General features: G+C 54.7%; 1 protein-coding gene across 1 annotated transcript; it reads left to right on the top strand.

Moving 5' to 3' along the window:
- The first annotated feature begins 9816 nt into the window (after window positions 1-9816).
- On the top strand, window positions 9817-12433 carry LOC131083232 (tumor necrosis factor receptor superfamily member 13C-like). Its single transcript, XM_058023677.1, has 3 exons — window positions 9817-9961; window positions 10377-10538; window positions 12120-12433. The coding sequence occupies exons 1-3, from the start codon at window positions 9817-9819 to the stop codon at window positions 12431-12433; spliced, it is 621 nt and encodes a 206-aa protein (XP_057879660.1).
- Window positions 12434-12643: the final 210 nt, after the last annotated feature.

Raw genomic sequence — 12643 nt, 5'->3', positions numbered from 1 at the left:
TGGTGGGATTACAGCTCTCTGCTGTGCCAGGTTTTCTAAGACTAACTCTGCTGCACCAGCAGTTAAACATGATAAAACATGATATGTTCAGTCTATACCAATGGGAGAGAAAGCCTGCACACTGAAATAGCACCTGTAGTAAAAGATCTCTGTATTCCTGGAATAAAGATCAGAGATAAATCCAACCCAGGGGATGTATCTGTCCCTTCCAAACCTTGAAACTGGTGCTAGAGTTTTAGATTCAAGGCCACCTCTGATATTTGCTTTTGGAACTCGTTAGAACTGGATGTCCTGCTTGCCAAGACCTGTAGTTTGAAGGGAGTGGCTGGCTTAGGTCAGCAGTGGTGCTTAGCAGCTGTGCTCGAGCTGCAAGAGCTCCTTGGTTGCTCTCATCATGACCACTGTTCACAGCAGCGGTGCACAAGAGGGGACTCCTGCTCTGCTGCCTGGAGCTGACTGCCAGAGCTGTGGCAGAGGTGAGCTCTGCTCCGCTGCCAAAAGCAAAGAAGAGGCTTTTTCATGTGGGGTTTTTAACTTGTCTTGATTTTGCAGGAGCCCTGACTGGTTTCCAGCTGCTCTGTTTCCATTCAGCTGGCCCAGATCCCCTGGCAGTCCCCTCTGCATTCTGAGTGTTCTCCACTCCCCATCCTAAGCCGGTGTGCAGTGTTGCTGTGGGCTGCTGAACCACGGCCACTTTCCATTCAGTGGCCAGCTGTCCTTCCCTGGTGGGGAAAAGTGATTTATATGCAAGAGAAGGCAAGAGCTGGTACAGCCCAGAGGCAGGAGCCAAAACCACTGGATTTGTTTCACTTCTGTGGCTGATTTCTTGCATCTCCCTGGGCACGTGAGTGAAAATTCACTGTGCCTTGAGTGAAAATTTACTGTGCCTCACTTGTTCTGCTTCTACAGCAGGATCTGCCTCCATTGGGGGTGTGTAAGGAGGCCAAATTGACATTACTCTGGAGTTGCAAATCTGGCATTGAGTGGAAACCGGAAAAAAAGTGGAATTCCGAAAAAAACCCTATTTTTTTCTTCTTTAGCAGGGTTTGACTTTTACCCAAGTTCTTTGAGGGAGGGTTTGGTGGGGCCTGCTGGTTGGGCACCTCCTGAGATCAGCTGGTTTTGTGCTGCCTACATGCCTGACTCCATTGCAGGGAGGCTGCCTGAAACTGGCTGCAATCCTTCTCAGAGGGCATTACAGCATGGTTAGGTTTTGGTGTGAACTGGAACGAAACCACCCTCTGAAATGCTGAAATCCCCTGCACAGTTCAATTATCCTTGAATTGGCCAGCAGGGAAATCAAAGTCTCTGGATCTGTTCCTCGCTGTTAAATATTAATACGGCACGGCGATGCCAGGCAGAAGGGCATCCCCTCGGGTCAGCTCTGTGCAGGAGGGGCTGTCTTGGCTGTGAAGAGCCGAGAGGTCGGGCACGGGGGACTCTGGAGTGACGCGCCTCGCTCAGACTCCCTGGCAGCTGAGCAGCGCGGGCTCCCAGCCCGTGCTGGGCCACGTTTCCTTTGCCACGGGCTCTTCCGCAGGAGCTGCCACGTGCTGCCGTGTCGCATCCCTCGTTCCCCGGAGCTCACCGTGCGCCGGGCGCTTTGAGAGGAGCCGGGCAAGGCACGGCGCCCCTGTGCCCCGCCCCGCCGCCTCCTGTGCCGGGGGAGGCAGCGGTGTGTGACGGCGAGCCCGTGTTGTACATCCGCGCAGGCAGCCTCCCCGCCGGCCCAGGTGCAGCTGCGGGCTGGGTACCACAGCCCCGTGGGCTCTGCGTGTCACGGGAGGGAGCACCGAGCTGGGGCAAGGACAAAAACAACGAGAGAGAACACCTCCCCTTGGGAAACACGGCCCTGGTGTGCCCGTCTGCTCTAGCCTCCGGATCCCAACACCCTCTTGGCACTAGGACAAGCTGTGCCAGGGCCAGCTGAAGCACCTGTGCTCAGGCATGCTGGAAAAAACTAAAAGCCCAGCCAGCATAAAAAAAGCTGCTAAGGAGGCTTTTCCCATTTTCTGTCAGTATGGAGTATTGCTTTTCTGTTTTCCCATGAAAGCTCTCTGGTCCTGCTATGTGGTCACCGCGCAGTGACAGGGTGACAGTGCCATGTTGTGACTGGGCTTGCCTTGCTCCTGCCCTGTGCTCGGACTGTTGGAACACCTTGGGTGTTTGTTGAGGGCTGGCAGTCCTTGGGGGACTATTGTTGTCTGCACTGGTCAGCTCAAAGCTCTCCTGAACCTCTATGCTGGCCACTCTCCTCGTTTTGACAGCAGCATTGGCATTGCCCCCGTGTGAATATTCAGCTTTTTCCCCCCACTCCTGTTTCTTTTGCTTGCTCTTCCAGAGATCACAGACATGAAGCCAGGGCTGCATTTGCCTCAGCTGAGTAACAACCTGTGGCTCGTGTAGTGGTGGAGTATCTCTCTTTAAAGAGGGGTGCCAGAATCAACTAATTAATCCTCATTCCCCTGTGGGACTGAGGGGTGACTCAGTGCCTCGTGCTGTTGTGCTGAACAGCAGAGGATCAAAGGCATTGGAGCTGGGGAAGCCCTGGGATAGCAGTGTCACAGGCACCTGTGAAGGCTCAATCTTGTGCACTTATCTCCAGGACTTTTTTTAGCCCTGCAGGGAATTGAAAACTCTGCAGCCTTAGAGACAAGGCTGGAGCTGCCCTCACCTTGCTCCAGAGGGAGTGTTTTCACTACCTCAGGTTGCCTTTTTACCTTTTCATTGCAGCCCCACTTGGCCACCCTGAGCAATTCTCCCTCCTGACCTACAAGTCCCTCACTGCACCCACTGTATCTGTCTGGGTGAAGGGGAGGCTTAGGCACTGCTGACATCGAGCTGTGGTGGTGATGCACGTCCCTCTTGGGCACTGTGACCCCCAGCACGCTGCACGCCAGGCTGTGCCAGCATGGCTTGGCAGCCCTGAAGAAGTGCAAACAAACCCCTACACCTGGCCTTGGGCTGCCCTGGCACTCATCATGCTGCTGTGTGAGCTGCTCGCAGGGAAGGCAAGGGGAGCTGCTTGCACGCAGATGTTGTGTAATACAGACCTAGTTCAAACACAAGTTTGCAGGTTGGGAAGCCTTTGCCCAGTCTAGGGGGAAGAGGAGGACCCTCTGGGACAAGGGCTGCTGCACTGCATCTTCTGCTCTGTGTTATAAAGAGATGAAACATGAAGCGTGTGCTTTCTTCCAAACCTGGGTCTTACCCAGGCTGCATGTGGAGCATCACCTGTGAGAGTCCCCCTGAGTGTGCATCAACTGTGGTTTGCCTGAGCTCAGCCACTGTATGGGACTAATACATAGTGATGGTGTCCTATAAATTATATAGTTGGCATGTTCACCATCTGCTCTGCACTGAAAGCTGACTGTGATTGAGATCTTCCCCACTTCCCAGAGCTTGACTCTTGCCAAGCTTGAAATGTGTGTGTGTATCTCCTGTAAGTGGTTCTGATTGAATCAGGTAAAGAGGGAATTTTTTAAGCAGGCTGCAATGTTCCCTGCGCCCAAAGTGAGAGCTGAAGCAGCGGCCAACATCCCATTATAAGGCTATGAGTAAAACTGAGTCTGATTTCATGTTAATTAGGTTCTAAAGGGACTGAATCTTGATTGCAGTGGTCATATCAAAGATTTAAAATAGTAATGCAAAAAGCAAAGGAAACCCCACAGTGATTCATATAAGAAGGGGAAATAAAGACAGTCATGGAGGAAGAAGGAGTTTGAGGGGGCCTGAATTGCTCTGCTGCCCAAAAGCAGGAGGGGATTTGAATCAGATTATCCTCATTAGATGTCTCTTTAAAGCATCATCAAACTGATGAATGGTCTGGGGGAGAGCTTGCAGGCATGGTGGCTGTGATTATCACCAGGGATTTGCAGTCCTAGTTATCTAGCTTAGAGACAAGATTATTAGGGGGTATAAAGCTGTTCCTGCCCTCAGCCTCTAATGTGCATTTTCAGGCTGGGTGATGGGAAACGCTGAGTTGCTGCACAGCCCCTCGGAAGCCTGCCTGCATCCTCTGGTGGTCTAGCCCTCTGCAGGGCTGGCCAGGAGATCTTCCAGGGGGATGGACAGACAGCCTTCCCTGGGCACTGTGGCAAAGGGCACCAGCTCCCATACAGGTGCTTACACTGTGAATGAAGAGTGGAAGGGATCTTGGGAGGGGGCATTTTATTTGTCTGCCTTGGCAGAACCGTTTGCTCCCCACAGCATCTCCCTTCTTGTGACAGCCTGTGCCAAAGCAACTCATCCTTCCTCCAGCTAGAGCCTTGAAGCCACAAAGGCTCAGAAGCTGGTGTGGCTGATATTGAGGGAATGCCTGTGAGCTGTGAGGAGGGCTCTCCCCTTGAAAGGGAATCAATGGAGATTGCCCACAGGTTCCTTGGAGTTCATCCTCAGGGGTGGTGGATATGGCACAAGGCTGCTGGCAGTCACTCTCCACCTCCTCAGCCCTGCAGCTGCAGCAGCTTTTCATCCTCCCCTTTATGTCCTTCCCTACTCTGCATGTTGCACTCCTGTTTCTTCTCTGACTTTGGCAGGATGGCCAAGGCATTGTGCCCAGGTGCCAGCCAGGAGAGGAGGTGCACAGCCAAATCCACCTGTCAGTTCTCTTGTAACATTGCATCCTTAATACACGCGTGGAAATTCATAGCATTACTCTGCACTCAAGCCTGTACAAATAAAATCACTCTGGCCTTTTTACAGCAGGCTGAACCTAAAGGTCTGTGGGAAGCTGGAGGATATTGTAGAGGTGCTGGGGCAAGTGTGGCTTTGGTTTTTGGCTCTGGGGTCATCTGCTGGAGGTTCATGCCTTGAGAGTAAGTGCTGGGGCTTCCCACTACTGGGGAGATTTCTGCTTCAGCATAAAGGATGCCTGACCTGGCTGAACCCACCTGTGGTTTTTCCTGTGAAAAACCTGAGGTTTTGTTCTGTGGCAGCACATCACCCTCAGCCACTGGTTTCTGTTTTGGTGCTGGAGGTGTTGCCTGGCCTTGTCAAGGCACGTGAACGCTCCCTATGAACAGCCACAGGACAAACTTGGGGGGCACTTGCCCCCCGTTCCCAGTTGCCCAAGGGAGACAGAGCAAGATGCCACTTCTCCTCAGGATGGGAGTGGGGGCAGCATCCCTGCTGCAAGGCAGAGTGGGCAGGGAGTTTGAGTACTGTTTGTTCACATTCAGGCAGAAGAGCCAGGCTCAGCTAATGCTGTGTTGCTCATGGTGAGGGAGGGGGGAGGGCTTGCAAGAGCCAGGGCAGTGCCAGGGACCCAAACCTCACTGAGTCCCCCCCACACTCTGCAGAGCAGCAAAAGCAGCCAGTACAGCAGCTGGAAACACCCCTCACTCCTCCCCACCAGGGGACATCAAGGGCTCAGCCCCTCCAGGGCTGGATCAGACAAGGGAGGTTTTTCCCATGTCCTCTGTGCTGCTGTGTCCCTCTTGGGCTCTATGGATCAGGGAGGGGGAATGGGCAGAGGGAGTTTGAGCTCAGGAAGGAATGACGCACCCTTCTGTAGCCCCAGAGGGTTCTTCAACAGGCAGCCCACTGAGAAGGCTAATTTGGGAGTTCAGCATTATCAAGGTCCCTTTGCAGAGAGGGGCAAGGACACCTTTTTTTTTCAGCCTTGCAGACAAGCAGAGCTCCAGGGACATATAAACAAGGAGCAGGGAGACAAATTCCATTCAACAGGATGGGGCGCTGCCCCACACCAAACACCCCGTGCAGGTGGCTGAGCAGTGTCACAAATGCCCTTGACAGGAAGCACCTACAGAGGAATCTGAGATTTAGAGTTACTGTGAATCTCTTGAAAGCTTTGGTTTCCCATATTATTCCTAAAATCTTCCCAGATTTTGTCCCTAAGCCCATCTGGCTCCAGGAAGGATCCCAGTGGATCCCGAGGAGAAGGTTTATGCTAGAGCTGTGAGAAATCTGCTCCTAATAGCCATAGTGGTACTTTTTGGGAAGGGATGTTTCCCACCAGCCAGCAAAGGAGTGTTGGGAAAGGGTGCTGGGATGAGGCACTGAATGGGCTTTGGGGATTGGCTCCAGCCAAGGCATTCTACTGGACCATCTGAACGGGGTGCAGGTGTCAGGCTGTGCCAAGATGCTCCCGGAGCGCTGGGTGCATCCTGTCAGAGGTTTGTCCTGAGGTAACTGGGTCTGCTCAGTAAACACCTCACGGCTTCTCTGATCGACAAGCCTTTGGGTTTCCGGTGTGCACAAGCACAAGGTGAACTTTCGGGGGATATTTTCTGCTGCACGCGGTTTTGCAAGTGCGTGCGTGAGTCACTTCACCTCCCCCTGACACCAGAGGAACTGCTCACACGAGTCCAGTCACTCATGTGTGCATGAACCCTCACAGGCCACTGCCAGCCCTCCATGCTCCTGGAGCACCAGCCCTGCCCTGTCCCCCACCTGTCCCAGGGATCTCAGCTGACCTTAGCCAAAGGCAGCCCTCCAGGAGTGGGATGGGAGCAAACGGCACTGGAAATCAAACTGTCTGACTCTGAGATGAAGACGTAATTCTTGAATCGCTCATTTGATATCTTTTCTGGTTTATTTGTTTAATAAAAGGACTTAGCCAGAGACCCAGGCTCCCGGGGTTTACATTTCTCTGCAGAGGAGATAAGAAAAGCGCATTTCCTTATCCAGTGAGTCATTTTTTCTGCTCTTTAATTATGCATTTGTGCGATTATCAAGCGTATTCAGCTCTGAGATGCAAACAGCTCAAACTACTCACCAAGCTTTAACTTTTGCTATTCCAAAAGCGATCAACCACAGTTATGAAGGGTAGGGGAGGCAAAGATGGGGGAGACGAAAAGGGGGACAACTGATGCCCAGAACCCGGGCCGTGCTTGTGAACAGGCCCACCTGTGAGTGCTGCTGGGGCACTCAGCACTGGTTTTCTCCTTGAGTAAGCATTATCATGTGTAATTTCAAACATATCTTCTTGGCCCAGGAGGAGGTGGACAAGCCAGGACGAGGGCAGGGCAGGGAAGACCTGTAGAGCCTGATAAAGAGGGATGAGAAAATGGGGGGAAATAGGGTAATGTCAGTGGCAGCAATGAGGCTGCAACCTCCTTCCATGTAACAGGACCTGGGAGCGCTTCATTCTCAGGAGGTCATGGCAGCTGCCATCCCTGGGCTCCTCACCATCAGTTTGAAACTTCAAGTTTTCTTTCCATGTCCTGAAATGGGATCTGTCGGCTCCTGAGCTTTGATGTAAATCTTGCCCTCCATGTTGAAAGCACTGTGTAGGTTACTTGGTTTGGGCTTTCCCCAGTGTGCATGTTTGACTGGGCTCACAGAGTTAATCTGTAAGTGTGGTACAGCAGATGCTGGGAACCACTTCTCACCCCGCACTTTAAGCCAAGCAGGGAGGAGAGACAGGAGGAAGGGGGACACGGTGACAGTCCTGTGGTGGGACCCACAGAAATAGGGGCTGAGGCTCCCTGAGAGATGATTGACATGGGGGAAGTACAGTGGGGGCATTTGAGAGGTGAGGAAAACTGGGATGATGGAGAAGCATACCTCTGGGAAAAGGAGACTAGCTGATGGAAACACCCCAGGGCAAGAGGAACAGCAAAGCCTTTGGAGCAGGGAGGTGGTTTGGGGATAGGTATCCTGACAGAGCCCCAGAAGTTTTGTGGGGATCCTCTGCCTACATGCATGTCCTCAGCCCCACCAGCCCACAAGGCAAGGTATTTTCTTTGCCCTGGACCCTAACTTGCACTTCTGAGAGCTGCCTACTGGGGACAGTGAAGATTCCAGGTGCCCTCTCCTTGCCAGGTCTCTCCTCTGTGGAGCTCAGATGTGGACTGGAGTGAGCCTTGGCTTTTATTTATCCCCCCTGCTGTGGGTCATGGCTCTGCATCACAGCTTTCCATCCCTTCCCACTGCTGGACACTTGACTCTCCAACTCCCTGCAGCCCAGTCCTGGTCCTCACCTGGGGTGTGTGGGAGGCAGAGGGTCAGCTGCAGTGGGAAATGGAGAGATGTGCTGCTGCTTGACCCAGCTCCCCCAGCAGGTACAAGCCAGGCAGAGCCTGCTCACGGCAAGCATCGAGGCAGGGGCTGCTGAGCTCTCTGTGCCCTTTGTGCCGCAGGGCTGTGCTGGGAGAGGGAAGTGCTTGGCACGCCCCCACTCCACTGGGGAGTTTTATTTTGACTAAGGCGGAGTGGGAATAACTGAGCCACAGGCACAAGAATGGCCAGCCTCTCACAGCTCCTCTGGCAGCCATTGCTGCTGGCATGGCACAGGGGTGAGGGATCAAGCGCCTGGACACACTGGCTGGAAGGGGAATCATGGCAGGTTTGGAGCTGGTGGGCAGTGACCAGTTTTTTGGGGGGGACTTTGGCTTGCCTGGAGCCTTACAGTGCCCATGGTGGGGCTGAAACTGTGCTGGGGCTTCTTTGACATTGCTATGATGCAAACTATCCCCTGGAAATGCCAGTGGCAGGGAGGGAGATGTGCTGTAGGGCAGCTCCTCCCCTGCAGGGCATGGGGTACCAAAGAACTGCACTTGGGCTGAGATGTAGCATGGGGAGCTGGTGACTGCATCCTGCTCAGAACTTCGGGAGGTGGGATGTGGAGCCTGTGGGCTCAGCTTGTCCAACAGTCACCTTGAGCCAGAGCACCCTTTAGATTTTTCCTTCTCCCCTCCCAGCCTTGATCCAGGACAGTGGGCAGTAAAGGCCTTACTAGAAGGAGTCCAGATGCTGTAGCTGCTGGAAGGACATGACTCCAGCAGCAAAACCCTATTAGGGATCTCCTGGGTAAGGCAGGTCACCAGTGTTGCTTCCCTCAGCTGAGAGCCAGCAGACAACTCTGGCTGGCCTCTTTCTTTCCTATGGAGTGAAGAAAAAGAGTATGTGACTTTTGTTCAGTAGGAAAGGAAGAGATCCTACAGCACTTAAATCCGTCTCTTTGGGTCTCAAGCATCAGGCTTTGATGTGTGGGTGTTGGTGGCAGAACAGTTCACCTGCTCCTGATCAAGAGTACCCGAGATTATTAAAGGGTTTTTTTAGTCCCTTCTAATGGTTTGAGGAGCAGGCTTCCTTGGTGTGACCTGCTTTGCCCATGCCCTGCACATTTACTGAGCAGAACCAGATTTGAACTCTAAAGAATGAGAATGGCTGAGGAGCCACAGGTCTAGGTCTGCGTTGGAGAGGATGGGGAGAGCAAGGTGATGGACAGCACCGTCAGTAGGGGTGGAGAACACACAACAGCTGGCCTGATTGCAGAGCAGTCACTGGCAGGATGTGTCCTCGGGGCAGTGGGAGCTTTTAAAAGGGGAAACATCAGTGCCCTTTCACTCTTTTCTCCTCTGGTCCTTTGCATTTTCAATCCAAGCCAGATCTGTGCCCCTGGGATGGAGTCTTGTAAATATCTGTGCAAAGGAAAGTCTCCTGTAGACACTGGAGGGGGCTTTTCAGTGTAAGCAAGGGAGGGGGCAGGCTGGGGGACATGCCTGGGCTGGGGGCAGCACGCAGGTGGGCAGGGGAGGAGGGAGGATCAAGGAGGTCAGGCTGGGACACAATACCCCTGGGTACGAGGCTCAGGCACACAGGGGGCAGCGGGGATTTCGGCAGCATATTTTGGAGGAGAGGGGTAGTTTGAGGGCACATTGCAAAGGCAGGCAGGGGTAGGGCTTGGTTGCTTGCTCTCCTCCTCCCTGGTGAAGATCCGCCCCAGGCCAAGCACAGCGATTGCGAGCCCCAAGGGAGACGACGCGGCTTGACAGACTGTATCTCCCTCTGCCACGGGGCCTGGGGCGCTGCGATTTCACACTCCGGCGGCCCTATCGCTGCTACGCCATGCAAGAGCTGGGCTCTCGCTCCCACTCTGCCATGTCCTCATCAGGAAAAGCTGCCATTGCCCCCTCCTGCCTCTCCTACGAGTGCTTCGACGCCCTGACCAAGTCGTGCATCAAGTGCTCCGACCTGTTCCAGGACAACACAAGTAAGAGGACAAGGGCAGCTGCAGTCTGAGCTCCCCAGGGCGGGGTGGTGGTGGGCCAAGGAGGCTGGGGGCACCCCAGGGGTGGGCAGGTGGAAGGCACCTTCTCCTGAGGATGGCCATGGAGGTGGCAATGCAGAATGGAGCCCCACCTTCACCAAAAGCAGAGGGGAAGAGGGCAGCCAGTTCCAGTGAGAGGAACATGGTGTAGGGAGAAGTTGGATGATCCACCCTAGCGATCTCATCAAGCAGGGGGATATTTTGTTGCTGGAGGCAGGTGGGTCACACAGTTAAGTGCCACACCTCTTCCCTGCGACCGCAGCTGGCAGGCCAGCCAGCCAGGTGAAAAATGCTGCTGCTGCCCTCCTTCCTCCTTCAGCTTTGCCCCTCCTGACACTGCCGGCATCTCACCCCACAGCAGAGCCTACCCTGGCACCCACCCTGAGCAGCACCTTCCTGATCTTCGGGGTCCCGGTGCTGGTGGGGCTCATCCTGGTTGTGGCTGCCGTCTTTGTCTTCCGGGCCTGTAAGGAGGGAAAGCAGAGGAGAAAGAGGAAGGCAGCAGATGAAGAGGACAAAGGTAGGAGACCTGTTCATCTTCCTCTCCCTCTCACAACACCATGAGGACCCTGGGGTAGGTGGGATCACTTGCTGCTGGCTCCACTGAGGCACAGCCCAGGCTAGCTCCTCCACCTCAGTATCAGCTCCACAGGCATCCCATGGCATTTTGGGGCATCTGAATCATTGCCTGAGTGACAGTGTCCTGCATTCCCTGGGAACCTATGCATGTACCTGACTGCCAGTGCAACCCTGCTGAGCCACCCCTCCCTTTGCTGGATCTCCCTGTGCCTTTGTTTGCTTAAAGCATGCCCTGGCACCATGCCCTCTCCACAGGGAACACCTATGGGGCACTGGTAAGTAGGAGCTTTGTGAGCTCACTGGTGAGAGCCCTCTCCCCCACTAGCCAGAGGAACATGGATGGAGTGGGAGTAGTGGGGGCAGTGGTGGACACCTGGGGATGGCTCCAGAGGCAGCCTCTCCCTGTGGCACTGCAGTGGGGGGTCCCGTGTGGACCACCCAGCTTCCTTCTTGTGCTTGAGATGCCCAGCATACTCCAACATGCATCCCAAAGACCCCAGTGGGATGTCAAGGCCAGCCCCGTTGACAGTACACTGCAGCACAGCACAGGGTTATCTGGTGCATCAAAATTAGGGCTGGCTTTCAAGGAATGGGGCTGAGCCTTTCCTAGCAGGGTACTTCCAGGAGAGTAAGGCCACAGTGCTCCATGACGGCCCATTTTGTTGGGGTGGCTCTTTCCTCCGTTGGCGGCCCCTGCACTGGCACTGATTCAGCCTTGAACAATCTTCTCCAAAGTGGTCTTGCCTGGCTTCACCCCTCCCCATTCCCAAGGAGGGGGTATGGCTGCCCAGGGCCCCCAAGAGGGGCTGCCACATAGGGATGCTGGCATTCACCACTGCCCTACAGCCTGGGGTGTGTTCACAGTGGGGCAGCTGGTCCTTGTGCCCGGGCTTGCCTGCACCCTTGTGGCACTGCCGGATGGTGACTCAGAGCAGGGGGACATTACCCGGGGCCTTTGTGCTCTGCGACAGCCCGTGACGCACATGCCTAGGAAAAATACCAAAAGCGAAAGAGAAGGGAGAAATCCAGCAGTGAGAGAGATCTGGCCACTATGGAGAGTGTTGGAGGCACTACTCAGTCTCCTGTTGCCTACCCTGGTCCACATCCCCTGTGTCCCCCAAGGCTGCACCACAGCAGGCCCAGCACTGCGGCACTGGATGTGTGGGAAGTGGCAGGAGGCTTGGGGCTGGAGGCACACGCCTGCGTTCAAAGTGTGTAAACAAGTCTATTTTTAAGTGGGAGGCAGTCGGGGAGGGCGAGCTGCCATGGGCTGGGCTCCTCTGCTGCCAGCAGGGTTGAGAGAGAGGACTCGAAGTGGAAGTGCAAGTTTCGGCCCTTCCCTCTTGCCTTTTAGGGGGGGAAAGCCCATAAGCAGGAGAAATTCTGCAGCAAGAGATGTGGGAACCTTGCAGACTCCTCCTGTTCCAGATCCATCTTCTCCCCTAGGGGCAGCACCATCTGCCTGGGACCTGCCTGACCCCACTCCATGAGCCCAGTAACCCCTTTTCTTGTTCCTTCCCAGAAAACATAGAGACCGCCAGCCCCCTGCCCAGCCAGGACTCTGCCATGCCAGAGGGAGATGGAGCCCTGAACCCAGCCCCATGCCTGCATCTTGCTGGGAGCCTGAAGATGCTGGGGCCACCCAGGAAAGCCAGGGCAAAGCAGGGGCCGTGCTGCCAGGGCGATGCTGATGGTGACATCGTTCTGCTCTCCGCCGTGTACCCCCGGCCTGAGGAATGCAGCCACAGCTTCCCGCTGCCCGCCACTGAGCTGGGAGCCACAGCGCTGGTCACCACCAAAACCACCCAGAACTGTGCCAGAGAGGAGACAGTCTGAGGGCAAGGGCAATGCAGCTGGAGTGCTCTGGCCAATCCCTGTGGACACTGACTGTCTGTTCCCGGGACAAGTGAAGCCTTCCATGCCTTTGAGCTCTGTGAGGACTAAGATCAGCCTTTTAAGATGACTGTCATTTTTGTGCTGAGTCCCAAGTTACACCTGTAAATGCTGGCAGAAGCCAAAGTGGATCATGCTGAGATACAATGAACT

This window comes from Melospiza georgiana, chromosome 4 (genome assembly GCF_028018845.1).
Source record: "Melospiza georgiana isolate bMelGeo1 chromosome 4, bMelGeo1.pri, whole genome shotgun sequence".
Taxonomy (NCBI): domain Eukaryota; kingdom Metazoa; phylum Chordata; class Aves; order Passeriformes; family Passerellidae; genus Melospiza; species Melospiza georgiana.
The sequence above is the reverse complement of the archived record's forward strand: the minus strand, read 5'-3'. Positions and strand labels throughout refer to the sequence as shown.